The sequence below is a fragment of the Laccaria bicolor genome, genomic scaffold (assembly GCF_000143565.1).
Source record: "Laccaria bicolor S238N-H82 LACBIscaffold_4 genomic scaffold, whole genome shotgun sequence".
NCBI classification, from domain to species: Eukaryota; Fungi; Basidiomycota; class Agaricomycetes; order Agaricales; family Hydnangiaceae; genus Laccaria; species Laccaria bicolor.
The window spans coordinates 1,193,999-1,209,453 of NW_001889875.1; the positions used below are offsets into that span (position 1 = coordinate 1,193,999).

The 15,455-nt window shown below is 48.6% G+C and overlaps 4 protein-coding genes across 4 annotated transcripts; all 4 read left to right on the forward strand.

Annotated features, from left to right (window-relative positions):
- Nucleotides 1–622: 622 nt before the first annotated feature.
- Nucleotides 623–3,065, forward strand: LACBIDRAFT_246003 (uncharacterized protein; the record flags this gene model as incomplete). The annotated part of the gene is made up of 17 exons (XM_001876498.1): nt 623–814; nt 860–974; nt 1,029–1,135; nt 1,176–1,205; nt 1,257–1,329; nt 1,385–1,709; nt 1,771–1,845; nt 1,900–1,903; nt 1,966–2,085; nt 2,133–2,208; nt 2,265–2,304; nt 2,358–2,508; nt 2,562–2,603; nt 2,654–2,724; nt 2,772–2,816; nt 2,878–2,911; nt 2,964–3,065. Coding segments are annotated over 17 exons (1,602 nt in total), but the record flags the coding sequence as incomplete, so codon positions are not given.
- Nucleotides 3,066–3,534: 469 nt separating this feature from the next.
- Nucleotides 3,535–6,349, forward strand: LACBIDRAFT_311499 (uncharacterized protein; the record flags this gene model as incomplete). The annotated part of the gene is made up of 5 exons (XM_001876499.1): nt 3,535–3,681; nt 3,750–3,992; nt 4,174–5,281; nt 5,335–5,889; nt 5,946–6,349. 5 exons carry the CDS (start codon nt 3,535–3,537, stop codon nt 6,347–6,349), a joined length of 2,457 nt encoding a protein of 818 aa, XP_001876534.1.
- A 373-nt stretch (nt 6,350–6,722) lies between these two features.
- LACBIDRAFT_323414 (uncharacterized protein) lies at nt 6,723–8,394 on the forward strand (the record flags this gene model as incomplete). The annotated part of the gene is made up of 6 exons (XM_001876500.1): nt 6,723–7,085; nt 7,155–7,238; nt 7,293–7,945; nt 8,059–8,121; nt 8,187–8,241; nt 8,293–8,394. 6 exons carry the CDS (start codon nt 6,723–6,725, stop codon nt 8,392–8,394), a joined length of 1,320 nt encoding a protein of 439 aa, XP_001876535.1.
- Nucleotides 8,395–12,727: 4,333 nt separating this feature from the next.
- On the forward strand, nt 12,728–14,859 carry LACBIDRAFT_246146 (uncharacterized protein; the record flags this gene model as incomplete). Its single annotated transcript, XM_001876501.1, has 8 exons — nt 12,728–12,899; nt 13,057–13,176; nt 13,225–13,388; nt 13,559–13,655; nt 13,708–13,785; nt 13,835–14,123; nt 14,183; nt 14,374–14,859. Coding segments are annotated over 8 exons (1,407 nt in total), but the record flags the coding sequence as incomplete, so codon positions are not given.
- Nucleotides 14,860–15,455: the final 596 nt, after the last annotated feature.

Consider the following 15,455-nt stretch of genomic DNA (forward strand, 5'->3'; position numbering starts at 1 on the left):
CCCAATCCACGTCTCTCACGTATGTAGGTACTATGTAGGTCCAGAGGATAGTGAAGCCACAACGACCGATTGTTCTTGTTCTACCGCTTTTTCTTGTTCTGAACGATTGTTCTTGTTCTGACCGATTGTTTCCATACTTACTCAAACGCCAGCCAGTGTCGAGACTAGGATGAGCACACGTTTGTTGATGTCGTGGAAAAGCAGAGTGATGGCATTATTATTCGTTCAGCTTCAAGCCAGCGTGTCACTGTTATATCAAGTTTCGAGTCTCCTCTCACCCTCCCAGTATGCCCGAACAACGAGCTGCTGCTGCTGCTGCTCAGGGTGATGCTGAGCCGGAACAGTCTACATTACAACGAGTCTTCAAAATTGGACAGGTGCGTTTCATTAGAGTTCGAGTTCTCCACCCACCTAACGGCATAAACAGCAAGTCCTATTGGTCTGGACAATATCACAACTTGGTATGTGATAGCATTTTTCACTGTTACTGTATTTAACGTGCGCTTTAGTTACAAAATTCTTCACATCTCAGACGTCCCCCTCAACTGCCGTTCCAACGACGCAACCGGGAGAACCGACCACTAAGGTTGCCGTTAACCCTTGGCATCTACCTCCGGTTCAAGCATTCTCAGCATGGCATCTAGGTCAAGCATTAGACATGCACGTCTATCTCTCAACTTCGCAAAGCAACGACATCTTCATTCAGTCGAATTCGAAGACAGAGAAGGATTTGCCCCACTTCGTTTGGCAAAACATTACATTTGGTGATTTCACTGAAGCGCGGGTTGCAGAGTTAGACGTTAAATTCCCTGAGGTGAAAAACACTCCATCTGTCCCCAGCTTTCGACTAATTTTGTAGAGCGTATTGAATAACGGTTCGCTGTGGGCAGACATATACATCACCAAAGATGGCGCTCATCCAGACCCACAAACGCCTTCGTATGATCCCTCTAATGTCCATCACGTCCGAAAGCGTATGCCGTATCTTTTGCAAGCTGACATGCGTTGAGCTAAACATCTATTTTCAGTTCTGACGCCGTATCTTCCGAAGCTCAAAGCTCGCAAGGAAAAGAATTTACTTAGTAAAACCGAAGAAACTGAGGAAAATCAGATAGAAGAAGTGAGCATTTGCATTGTTGATATCTTGTAATTTGTCCGACTATCTTCCCAAACAGCCGGAAATTATCGTTCCACATTGGCATAGAGTACGTGGCGTTTTTTTGCACGTCAATGCCTATTTCTCACCGGTCTCGTAGAATGTGACTTTGGCCCTCATTTCAGACGCTGCAATTCTCCCGTACGGTACTCTTGCACCTCCTCTTCTCGAACGTGAGTGGCTTTTGTCATCCTTTCATATGCACCATGGCTGACTGTATTTTGTTAGATGTCTACTTAGTGCCTGACCAGCGAGATGAGACCGGCACTAAGGGATGGTACAAACCTATTGTTTTTCCGAACGAATTTTGGCATCTACGGTCGCATTATGTCGAACTCAACAGCACTACGCCCTCACTGCCATTACAAATTACGCTCCAACCTATGACTTTCTTCAAATTCCAGATTTTTGCATCCATGACGCACGGTTTCAACGAAGCCGCCAAACAACAAGGAGGCGGTGGTGCAGAGCTTGACGAAGTGAAACGAATGTTGCTGGAAACTAATCCCTGGTTTTTGGGTGTTACGGCCCTTGTCAGTGTGTTGCATGTTTTGTGCGTAAATGCTTCACTACCACGGGAGGTTCGGGACACCTAACACGGGACACTGATCCAGATTCGAGATGTTGGCGTTCAAATCGGACGTTTCACATTGGCGACAGAAAAAAGAGATGGTTGGCGTTTCTGTCAGGTGAGTTGATCACACTTATCGCGGAAACCGGCGCCTCTAATGTTACTCCCGCAGAACTGTAGGTCGCCGGTCATGAGATCTTGACGCGATCACTGACTGAATGCTTTTTTTTAAATTTAGATTATCACAAACGTCTTTGTGCAAATTGTGATCCTATTGTATCTCATCGACAACAACGAAAATACAAGTTGGATGATCCTTATGGGATCCGGCATGGGCGTCTTGATCGAAGCCTGGAAGGTATGACGAGTGCTCCGTTGATTTCGGTGGCAATAACACATCCCCAGATCACTAAAGCCGTAGATATTCGTGTGATTCCCTCACCCGCGGGCTCACTCCTACCATATAAGCTTGATATCAAAGGTATGACACCCCGCTGACCAGACGTTGATGCTGTGCTCATTTCCTCCTGACCATAGATAAACATGTGCTCAGCGAGGATGAGAAGAAGACACAAGAGTGGGCGCGTTTCTCTACTGACGGTACTCCGTGCTGAATCATCACCGTGATAGATACGATAAACTGGCGTTCCGCTACGTCTCTTGGGTGGCAATACCGACACTTATGGCGTATACCGTGTACTCGTTGATTTACAAGACACACAAGGGATGGTATAGTTTCGTGATAACAACGCTCACTTCCTTTGTGTACATGTTTGGATTCGTAAGCATCATCGTGACTGAGAACGGAGAGCATACAGACTAACCAACCCCAAGGCGCAACTTATCCCTCAGCTGATCATCAACTACAAGCTTAAGGTTCGTGACCTTCTCCGCTTCACGAGCTGGAATACTTACGGGTACCACAGAGTGTTGCTCATATGCCAATGAAGGCCATGATATACAAGACACTCTCAACAGTTGTCGATGATTTCTTTGCGTAAGGATCGTTGTTATGTTGGGAAATTTCATTCTGACTACCTTTAGGTTTTGCATCAAGATGCCTTTCTTGCATCGCTTGGCCTGTTTCCGGTAATTTATCTTCACCGGCTAATCAGACAGCGTATGGTTACTAACAGATGAAACTTTACAGGGACGACGTAGTATTCCTCATCTTCTTATATCAGGTGCGTGAACTGCTTAAAACACTGCAACTACCATCTAATTCCGATTTTAAAGCGATGGATATACCGCATTGATCCTAAGCGGGTGAATGAATATGGCCAAGTTCTGGCTGCAGACGTACATGCCACGGTTGTAGAGTCCAAGAAAGACAAGTGACACTGGATAATGCGAAGATGCTCACGAGCTTTAATTCCTCGGGGAAAATAGTGGCGTCTAGGCAAGATGTCACGAGAGAGGCACCCCGGCCAGAAGTCCTGGGGGTACGGAGGTGAAGTAATTACTTTGTATGCTTGTAATTAGCTCCATGTTCTTGGGAGGCAATACAGTCGTTTTGAGTCGATGGTTCTAGCGAGTTGAGGTTTAGAAATTCGGTACGCGTGTGATTGAGTGCGATGGTCGGCGCCTGGTCGGTGGCAATGAGTGATATATGAGGTACATAAAGGGTTGATATGACACCGTATTACAACGGCTAGAGCTTTAGGTCCGGGTATCCGCATCGGATGCTCCTTAGCTTCAACTCAACCTTGAACCTGAACAATTGCTCAACAACATCGTTGGCACAACAACAAGCGCTTGCTGGCCTTTGTATCCTCGAGTACAACGCTTGCGACCTCGAGCCACTCTCATGACTAGCACCTTAGCTCCACAGCTTTTTGCGTGCAGGTGTCTGAACGTCCGCCTGCAAGCGGAACCTGCGACCACAGCACCACCAGACTCCGCTAGCGACCCAGTGTATGCGCAAGTCTTTGTCGGCGATGAGGGCATCCAAGTGGTATGTTATATAGATTTTACCTCCACTTCCACTTTAACATCGCCTTTTCTCCCTTCTTCTCGCTCCAGGCACACCCACAAGCCACCATTAGAATCAAGACACCGCTGACACCTATCTCTGGAATATCGCGATGTTCCCGATTTACGACTCTGATTTGTCTCTTGTGTGACCTGAACGTCTATCGCGTCTCTCAAATCTCTTCAGCGGATATCGAAGGAGAGGATGGGCCATTGTTGCCAGCGAATGATTGGGTGGAGCGCGAGATCATGAAGAGCTCCAGTGGATGGATTGAGATTCATAAGGATTGTTTGGTGAGTCTTTTCAGGGTCATTTCTGCAACGATGGGCGAGCGAGAGGGTGTCTGCTGCAAGCGCGATATCATTTGTTACCCTCCAATAAACGTCCTACCAGACCAAGTCGCGTTCTTTCGATCCTTGTATTGAAATCTATCACCGAGTCTAACAATATCTGACGTCCTGGATGCACACTTAGGTTGGCACCGCAGTAACGCAAGCAACAACGCATCATAATTATTCAACGGCATTTTCAGTTTTACTTCCTCCTCCTTCCTCAAGGCCACCATCTCCCAAGACGAATGCTGAGCGTCCACCGTCGCGCACTATCTCATCATCGCCAGAGCCTCCACCTTCATACCTTTCACACACATCTCTCTTTCCCCCGCCGCCTTTTACGCCGTCACATCAAACCTTTCTCCATCTCGCATCATTAGCTGAGAAGGAATCTCAGGCTCACCGTGTGGCTGCTGAGCAACAAATTGCGGATCTAGTGCGGGAAAAAGTGGCCGACATGGAGCGTATCGACAACGAGCTGCGACAGCAGGTGGAAGTTCTTTGGTGGAAGTTCAAACGGAGTATAAACGAAGTTCAAAAAGAACGGAATTCCAAGCGAACACTATCTCCTACAAACCACAAGGACCAGAATCACAAATTCGGAGTAAACGGTGTCGGAAGTCCACCAGCTACGACAATTCGTGATTTCAAACCCGTCTCTGTACTTAATCCTGCGAGAGTATCATTGTCGCCTGGGCCTCGAGTTTCAGCACTGTCAGCTTCTCTGGCAACAACGTCGTTCCACTATCCGAAGGCTAATCAGAGCAGATCGCCGCCACCTCAGTCTAATGGTTCCCCAAATTCGGTATCGAGCCAAACCCTGTCGTCCACTCACTCAGAATCAGTGACATTGGTCCAATCAGCCGGACGTTCCGAAGGGAGCAACGTCCTGCAATTTCGTAGAAACATTAACGATTCCATCAATACTGCTGCAAGCTTCCGCTACTTTGTAAATCTCGAAGAAGATATTTCCCGTCACAGGCGTGAGCGCCAGGCGTCCAACCCAACGGGCAACAATCAGCAAGCTGGCCCTTCGCAAACGTCTGAAAATCCTACCACATCTGCAGATAATAATAATCGTAATGATCAACCAGAAACTCAAGTTGGGGAGGGTTCCGCAGGACCACGTGGACGAGGCAGGGGAAACCGCAGGGTCACTTTCGATGTTCAACCTGATGTCGTCACTATCAAGAGGGAGGTGGGTGCAGAGAACGCGGAGCAAGAAGCATTGGCTGAACAGGACCCACGAGGTGCGTATTCTTCTTCTTTAACCAAATTCTTTTGATGGACACGAAATAAATAGAAATAATTTTTGAACTGGAAGATCTTGACGGTGTTGATCAATCGCCCAAATCGCGGCACACATTACCACTCATTGAACAACCCGCGGTATTCCGTCCATCACGACCAGGAAAATCGAGACAACAGGCGAATGGGCTTTCGGGATCATTTTCATCCCTTCGACCTTCTTCACTACCAGCCCCTTCACATATACGTCCCATACGAAGTCAACCAGGTGTTGACTCATCGTCTCAAGCGATGATGATGTCACTGCCACGCCTAGCTCCAGTTCCAAGAGCGGGCCCTAGCCGTGTAGCAGAGGGGAAGGCCCCTGATGCTCGGGACGCCGAGATTTTGAAACTAGTGGCGGCTGATATTCCAAGCCATCGTGGTGCATGGAAACTGGATGGAAAGGCGTGGCAAACATTTACTCGTCGTCAAGGTTCTAAGGATCACCTGAATCACGATAACATACCGGAAGAGGGCGAGTACGAAACCGAGGAAATGTCAACTGAAACAAATGAAGTGGGTGCACCAGGTGAAGACGAAGATGAGGACGAGGATGAGGGCTATGACGGTTTGTCGTCCCTCTGAAATAAACAATAATTTTGATAATGACATTTATCTTTTCAGACTTCCCCACCAGCCTCCCACAAATTCCCAGTTCGGTGCCAATAAATATCATCAATCGTTCGCGACAACGAGAAGTTCTGAGTCTTGCTTCTTATGTACCGAAGTCAAATCTAGCGGACGAGAATGAACCAGGGCCCTCTTCAACCACCCACAAAGCTTCATCTTCGGTAGCAATGCGCAAAGCCGCATATGCAGAGCGAGATCGATCACGGTCGATGGACCCTGGAGCTTTGGATTTTGCAGATGAAGAAGTGGACGAAGAGGAAGATGGCGAGAGCGAAAGCGAGCCTCAAGGTAACACAGAAGGGGATGCAGGAGGAAGGGGACGGAAACGGGCTTTGAAGATTCTGCAAGCACGGAGCGAGTTGCCTCCGTCAGGGATGTGGAGGAGTTTGGCTTCGTGATTATGTATGTGAAGCAGATTGTAGTTGGATTGTAGTCGGTACTAATTACTGTCCTTGTAATTCCATGTGTTTGTTTGCTTTTGCTGTGGTTGCCAAATAACGCGTCCATATACTTTCCAAACCATGATTTACTCTGAGAAGCTCCCAAATTCTCTCCGCTTGATGTTGGCCGTTGTAAACGCGAAAATCACGTCAAAGATACCACATAGGACCTTCCAAAGCTCCCGTTCATTTCACGCAAAATCGCCAAAAAAAACCCCTGTCTCACCTCTTGCCCCTCTTTACATGCTATAAATACGGCAACCCTCACAGTCGACTCTTTACCTATAACCTTTACCGCATACCATCACCACATATCACAATTTTTATCATCATGTCTACCACCGCTTACATTTACACTGCTCCTGTGACTCCTGTGCGCGCGTCTGGTACGCGCCCCAGAGTTACCTCTCAAACCTCTACTACCTCCGTCTTCACTCGGACCTCCTACGCATCGATGTGGGAACCGAAGCCCCTGTCCACCTCTGGCTCAATGACCTCTGTTTCCGTGGCCGACTCTGACGACGGTGCCGATCTTGTCAAGGACGCTGAGCGTTCATCTCATCTGCAGGACGTCATCGCCGCCTATCGTCATACCCAAGAGCTCGAAGCCATCAATGCTCGAAGGCTTCACAAGCAATCCAGCCAGGCTGATCGCTATGGAGTCCTCTGTGCTGCTGGAAGAGAGATGGCAAAGGTGAGCCAACATTGACATACCTCCTTTTTTAAATTCTTATATTCATCCTTCAACGCGCTCCACCCCCAGCTGCTGAAAAATGCCGGCCAGCCTGTTGTCCCACTCGTCCTTATCTCATGTGAAGAAGAGGATATCGAAACATGGGAGTCCTCGGTGCGTTTCTCCTCTCTTTTCTTCAAGTGCAACTCATCAATACGGCTTCTTTAGTTCACTTCCGATGTCGATGCTACACCCCGCCAATACATTGGCCAGTTCGTTGATTACTTCGGCCCTCCCGCCATTCCCAGTCCCCACCTCCTCTCCCCTCGCAAGCCAGCCCCCTCCATGCATGTTACCGAACCCGAGGAAGAGGAAGAAAGGCAGGACAGTTTGCTAGATGCATTGCTTGACATCGCGTCCACCGATGGCGCTTCCGTCCCTCATACTCCGCAAGCTGTGGCCAAAGTCAAGAGTCATTCTCGGCCTCGTCGTATTCCCAAGCGAGACGCGAGCAAGAAACGAACTGCAAAGCAAGACACTGGTCGTTTGCTAGATTTACCGCTGGACATCCCAGACATCGGGTGCGACGACGATCACGCTAGCGTCCCTCATATTTCGAAGGCTGTGGATCCTTCTCGGCCTCGTCGTATCGGTATTTCTAAGCGAGACGCGAGCAAGAAACGAACCAAGAAGGAGGGATCAAGCAAGAAACAACGAGCAGTCAAGGAAGCTGACGACGTCCTGGCCAAGTTTGGCGAGGTATCGGCTCGTCTTGACAAACTCGACGGTGATTTCCAGGACTTGCGCGGTGACATCGATGCCTTCGACGTCGAGCTTAAGGCCTTTGGAGAAGAACTTTCGCGTTTATTCGGAGGCTCCGCGTGATTGGCTTGCCTGTTTCCCGGCTTCGGGCCCCTTGTCTCCTCTGTGGTTCTCGCTTCGCTGCGCAACTATGATAGCCAGTAGGTGTTTCACCTTTCCATCATCGTTCCAGTAAGTGCTTTCGCCTTTCCATCATCGGACCAGTAAGTGCTTTCGCCTTTCCATCATCGTTCCAGTAAGTGCCTTCACCCTTTCATCATCGTCCTAGTAAGTGCTTTCGCCTTTTCATCGTCGTCCCAGTAAGTGCATCTTCTCTCTCCTGGGCGGCGCGCAAGCGTGGACCAACCCTGCTTTAGTGAGTATTCAACTTTTTATGATTACCCCCCTCTGTACTGAAAATACGAAGTCCGGTGTAGGAACAGTTGTGCAATCTACCAACCACCTTTCCCAAGCGGTGATCTGCGAGCAAAAGGCTGCTATATGGCGCACCGACGGGCAGGACTCGTAGATGCTTCATGTAGAAGTCTTTTGCTCGCAGATCATCGCTGACACACAAACACTTTCCCGTGTCACAACTTTTCCTACATCGGATAACGTTCTGGGCCTCCACGGACGACGCGACACCTCGAAAGGGCGAATTAATCGTTATGGAAGTTCGGCCACCTCCATGACTCTTGGTCCGCTCGTTCGAGAATACCGTCGGCCTCGGAAAACCTAACTTGTTTGACCAATCTCCGATGGAGGGTACTTCGCCTACTATAGAAGACGTCTGGCCCTCCACTGACGCCGCGACCCCTCGAAAGGGCGAATTAATCGTTATGGAAGTTTGGCCACCTCCATGACTCTTGGTCCGCTCGTTCGAGAACACCGTGGCTCCGGAAAATCATACTTGTTTGGCTAATCTCCGAAGGAGGATACTTCGCCGATAGAAGACGTCTCGATGGCCTCGACTTCTCCGATCGACGCAGCATCCCCACTCCCCATACAGATGCATCTCTAAACGGCGTTTTTGTGCCGGGCTGCTAGGGGAATGTTCGCCTTGGGCGTGCCTCTTCCAGTGCAAGAGGTGGTCTATCAGCACAGGCACTCGGGGCCTTAGATAGACTGTTGTTGTGCGCTCCTTTGTATTGCTTGACTTTGTATTGCTTGCAGCTTGCTTGATTTGCTTCCTTGCTTTTGAATTATACCCTTTGCAAATTTTCGTGCTTCATGAAAATTAAGAGCCGAATCAGCGTCTATGTTTCTTTTTTCAAGGGCACGCAAAATTGACGCTGAGAATGTTCTGTATCAGTGACTGGTGTTGTATCAATTGAAGACTGTAAAGACTTTTTAAAATAATACAGAGCATATTGTATGTATGTAGCGTTGCCTAAATCCCCAATCTCACTCGACATCTTCCTCTTGGCGTGCTCCATCTTGAAGGTGCTTGACGGATGCTTCCACCTTTGACTCGTCTTTTGGCTGCTCAGCAGTAGTGTCCTTCTCCTCTACCGACATCTCCTTCCCCTCCTCCACGCAACGCTCACATGGACACGCAAACCTCCAGCCGCGGGCGAGCTCAACACGTCTCCTTCTCCTACACTCTACGACCGACTCGTCGGGGTGTTGGGTGACATCAACATACGCGACGGTGAGCTCGTCGCCTTTCTTCAAATCGCAGTTGGCAATGAGGTGAAGCTCTGTTGTCCCCGTGGGGAATGAGGGACGTGCAGTGGGTCTGCAGCTGTGTGTGAGGTAGGAGGAGACGGTGTAGAGAGCACTCCCAATTTGACGCTGTGTACCGTAAGGCGTACGGGTCTTTTCAACGTCCTCAGGACGAGCGGTTGGTGCAGGCTACGACGACAAAGATGTTCAATGGTTAAAAATGGGAAAACCAACTTGGAGAGAGAAACGAACCTTGTCATCACGACCACCAGCAAAGCAAATGCCAAATGCATTATAAGCCATCTTTCCCAGAAGAGTGGCATGTCTTTCTGACGTTGTGAATTGTTCCAAGCCAGGGAGCGTAGCATGCAGCAACTCTGCTAAAAGAGGTAATTCCTCTTCGTTGGGGATAACCTCCAGATACCTGAGGCGCTCAATGTGATCGGCCAGGTAGTATTCTCCACCCTCAGCGTCAGTAAAGTCCTTCTCAACGACTGGACCATATTTCCCACGGTGAGCGAATAATTTTTGCGTCTCAACGACCACTTGTCTCGCAATGAACTGAGCAGCTAGTAGCGGGCCAGAGCGACCTTCCTTTTTGACGTACTCCACGTATTTGCTTTGAGCTGCCTTGCGTTCTGCGTTGTGAGAGGCTGGAGGGGGACCGACTGGGGCAATCTCCTCGGGGATTGGGGCTTCAAGTGTGAAGAGCAGGCTGTGAGACTGATGTTTAGAAGCGAGGAGGCAAGGCTTAGAGCAATATGAGGCAGGGAAGAGGCTTTCTTCTGCTGTAATCAGAATGGCCATATTTGACTCAATGCGACGGAAACAGTGAGTGCAATGGGTGCCAGCCGCTTGGACATCTGCGTCCAATGCAACAACGACGGGGGATTCCTGTTCTGGATGAGAGACCTTTCGGAGTTGCATAACATGATGACGAACCTTGTAAATGATTTCTCCAACAGCAACATCCTTATTGAGTACAAGTACGCTGCGGACACCGGTTCCTGTAGTTGCTGGTCGTGTTGTGACAGAGACATTTGTAGATTTTGGAGGAAACACTTTATAGTATCCTACAATGATGCAATGACAAGAACTGAGCGTCAAGTTTGACTTAAAATCTTAGTTTGCTCACCTTCAACACGAGAAGTCACCTGAACAAGAGATAGATCGCGAGGGAATAGATCAGAGAAGAAGTATATTAGAACAGTTGTGCAAAGGGTGTGTGAAGATAAAAAACAAGGCAGACGCGGGTGAATATGGTGTAGTGTCCTACGACAGACGAGGCTTCGGCCGTCTTACGTAGGTAAATCAAGGGTGAGGAATCGCTTTACGACGATGCCGGTGTTTGAGACCCAGGATCGGTAACCCTGTCCCACTCCTGCGAGGATGCTTCCGAGGGTGGACCTCTGGTAGGACTGACATCCCCGTCGACGTGTTCCTCCGCATCGCGACTTCGTGTGACGGGCGAAGATGGTGGACTCACGTCTAGATTAGTTAATTGCATTATGATCTGAACAGACACATTTAGCGACATAAGACTACGTTTGAGTGTGAAACACACCTTGAATACAGGTGGAGGGACAGTTTTTTCGTAGATATTGATCAGTTCAACTGGCGAAGGGTAGACGCGCAGAGCCTTGAAGAAAGCAAGGGCGCAGGGCAGATGGAATGCGGGGCCTGTGAAGTGGATGAAGCTGGTGTAAATGCGTGAAAAAGGGAAGAACGTACCTTGTGCAACAAGCTGCTCTCCCATACTAACCTGATGCATGAAGTAGGCCTCTTTTGCTTCGGAGCCTTGCGGAGCTGGCTCGTTTTTGACTTCCAGGAGGGCCTCTCGGAGGATCTCGTCGGGGATTTCGTTTGATGATGCCTCTGCTTGTTTTGACTGGGCCAGAGACTTATCAACACGTTTCTTTTCCTTTTCTGAGATGTGGTGTTAGGTGGCTGGTGTGGCACAAAGAAAAATTAGACCAACTCAGTTTCTTGCGGAAATCAGCATCGTTCCTACGCCTGTAGTCGAAGTAGACAGCATAGGCGACGAGGCCTGTTGCGACAGTAACGGCGGCGAGGGTGAAAATGGTGGTCGACCGCTCCATGGTGGTGGTAAAACGGAAGCTCTTCTGCCAAACAAGTGTCATGGTTTGAATTTTTCAGCGCTTATGTAATCCTCACCTGAGAGCACCTAGGGCCATGCTGGCAAGCAAATCATGGACTTTCTGGTAACTTTTTTATACTTCACAGTCGTTGAAGGCACTGGTTGAGACAGTGTGCGCGGAATGAAATGTACCTAGCACGCGAATATCGAAGAATGACGGATGTAATATTCTCGGTTGCCGTTCATTTTGTGTCCGTTTGCCAGATTACGTCCATTATACGCTTTTCGTTGATTCTCCGAACATTTATCTTGCATTTTTCGCCCTCCATTGGTGTTCAACAGGCGGCTGGTGTCACCGGAAGCAACAGCGGTCGGACCGCTTGATTTGGGCGGTAAAAGTACCCACGATCCCCTCTCGTGTTCATTTTTTGCTCTGATCTTGTCTACTGGTCGTTCTATATCCTGGCCATGAACGGCGTGGCCGTCGGCAATTCCCAATCATCTTCTGCGGTCGCTGCTGATTCCCCAACAACCGGTGCTGGTTCCACCATTGACGAACAGTCACCACGGCAAGACTCCGCAACGACAACGCCTTCGGTCCCGACGCAGACTGGTGTCACTGATCCACCACACCTTGAATCTACCCCTACGAGTACACTACATTTGGCGTCAACTGGTTCCGAAGAGAGGCGCGGACAAAATGTTGGATCTTCAGAAGTAGCGACTGACAAAGGCATGGTTTCCGGAGGAGAGAACGGTCGGCAGGCGGAACTAGAACCTGTCGTGAAGGAGGAGGGCGAGGTTACTCTAGAACATGCCAACGACCAAATTGAGTTGCTGGAGCATGCGTCCGATACGATTGTGGGGGTAGGGGAGGCAGGCGTCGTGACAGAAGATGGACATGAATGGCTAGCAGAGGGTGATCATGAGCTGAAACGCGTCAAAGTGAGTAAACCAATGTAATTCTGTCTCATCCATGGCTCGAAAATCACTATTCGAGCGATAGCCATCTCGTGGTTCCTTCGCTCTTTGTTGAGGATGCTGTATTTCACATATACTATCATGCATAGTTCTGTCAAAATGCTGACCACTCTTCTAGGTTTATGAGCTGATCGGTTCTAGATGGATGGACCAGGGAACTGCATTTTGCTTTGGCCAGTTTCAGGAAGATACGAATGAAGCTCTCCTCATTGCACGCTCGGAACGCAACTACCACGATATCATCTTATCTACCGCCATTCGCTCAAACGATGTATATCAGAGGCAACAAGGTGGGTAATTTGTCTATCGTTTGGCTCCCATTCAACGCTTTGACCCCTGCACACGACCAACTCTATCCGTTCCAATAAAGGCAGAACTCTTACCATGCCCATTTTCTTGAATTCTTCCCGATCCCTCTTTTCGAATTTTACTAATTGTCTGTTATAGAAACTCTTATTGTATGGACGGAACCCGATGGCGTTGACTACGCCCTCAGTTTTCAAGACCCAGAGGGTTGCTCAGAAGTATGGAACTTTATCCTGGAGGTTCAAAGGCATATGAATAACGGTGAGAATTATTAACCTGAGGATCTCATTCCTCTAAATATGGAGATAGATGATGGCTCGCCAGATCCATCCCTGACGATGGCGAGCATCATTCGGTCAGGGAGCCTTCCACGACCACAACTTGGCATTATCGGCGAAATTGAGAAAGCAATAAAATCACTTAGTCGCACAGCACACCTGAAGGAACGAATATGTGAATACATCCAGCAAGAGGTGAGTTTACATCTTCTTCGAGGTCCATGTCAATCTCCGCCTCCCCACCACCCTTTTGTGTCCCCATGATGTCGTGAACATCCTAACACATATTCGTTCTGTCCGACGGAATTTTATGTGTCTGGACAATTGGCTGATTAGAAGACTTGTTTTCTCCTTCATCCTCACAGGGTTACCTCAAGTCGCTAATTGAGGTCATGAACACCGCCGAGGATTTGGAGAGTCTGGAAAACCTGCATGCATTGTGTAGTCTTATGCAAACTATTCGTATGTCGCTAACTTCGCGATCTCAATTCGGGCTAACAGTGGACGTGGGCAGTGATGATGAATGATCATGGTATGTATGAACACATCCTTGAGGACGACGTTTTCTTTGGTGTCGTTGGAATGCTTGAATGTCTGTCTTTTTTTACCCTTGTGCCACCTTTTCCTCATGAAATTTGTAGACGACCCTGATTTCCCAGCGCACAAAGCTAATTACCGCCAGTTCCTACATCAGACATCCCAATTCCACCAGCCTATCCCTCTTCGTGACATAGCTATCCAACGCAAAATCCATCACACATACCGCCTCCAGTTCCTGAAAGACGTCGTTCTCGCACGAGCCCTCGATGATTCGACCTTCAACGTTCTTAATTCCTGCATCATATTCAACCAAATCGACATAATACAACATGTCCAACAGGACCACGCCTTCCTTCGAGAGGTTGTTCGATTATTTGTGGACGAGGAGATGTTGGCAGGAGCGCCTCCCAAAAAGTCACCAGCTCTGGGACCTTATTCGCATCCGTCAGGGTCTCAACAACCGCCCCAGCCCCAACATATGGTAATAAGTTTGAATGGAAATGATGAGAATTTGGAAAAGGAGGCTGTGTCCATGGATGTTGATCAGAAGCCGGCGAATGGCGTACATCCGACACAGAACGGTCGAACAGCCACGAAACGGTCCGCGTCCTATGCATTTTCACCCCCTGATGACTTGAAGGAACATGATATCTCCCTCCGACGAGAGGTCATTCTTCTCATACAGCAACTGTGTATCATGGGGAAAAATGTTCAACTTCCTGCACGCCTCGCATTGTTCCGAACGCTTGTTGATCGAGGGATACTTTTTGCCACTCAATGGGCGTTAGGTCTTCCGGGTAAAGACCAAGAAAATAAGTCCATGGTTAGTGCTGGGGGCGAGGTGCTATCCGCTCTCATTGATCACGACTTGAACGGAGTGCGCACGCATGTTTTGAAGCAAGAAGTGGCTATCGAAAAGGAGCGTCTGGCTGGAAAGAAAGGCGCAGATAAAGCAGAGACCCTTTTGGAGTTGGTCTGCAAGATTGTGACCCAGTGTCGCGACTTGGCGATTCAAAGTCAAGTCGGGGACGCACTCAAGGCGTGGTTGGATGTCCCGCCCGATAGTCCCCCAATGGCCGCGTCAGAGGTTGTTTTTTATTCAATTCATTTATTCCCTCAATGCTGAATGTACAACTTTCTAGGCCGGACCTCCGAAACCCCCCATCCGTAAGGATGAGCCAGGAACGGAAAGATTCATGGACTATTTCTATAAAGGATGTATACACATTCTATTCAAACCCCTGAATGAACTTGCGGAGTGGAGGAATGTCAAAGGTTTGTGCAAATGAACAGAATGATCTGGATGCCATTGAATCGTCTTCTTATTCAGGACATGTCCTGCCTCTCTCTCGCGAGGAGACGAATCGATTTGTTTACTTGTGTGATCTCCTTTACAACTGCATTTCACAACATCACTTCCGAAGTCATTTTTACATCATGTCATCTAATATAATGTCGCGTGTGGCTAGCCTTCTCAAGGCCAAGGACAAACATCTTAGGCACGGTGCGCATCTCTCGCTGTTGTTGTTGTATCTATAATTACTCTCCTTCACAGCCTCATTCCGCATATTTCGACAACTGTTGAAGCAAAACAACTCAAACTCCCATGCACAGATGATGAAGCACGATGTGTTGAAGCCCATACTGGATTTAACGCTGCAAGAATCTCGAAGAGATAACCTTCTGAGCTGTTCATGTCAGGAGTATTTTGACAGCATGCGT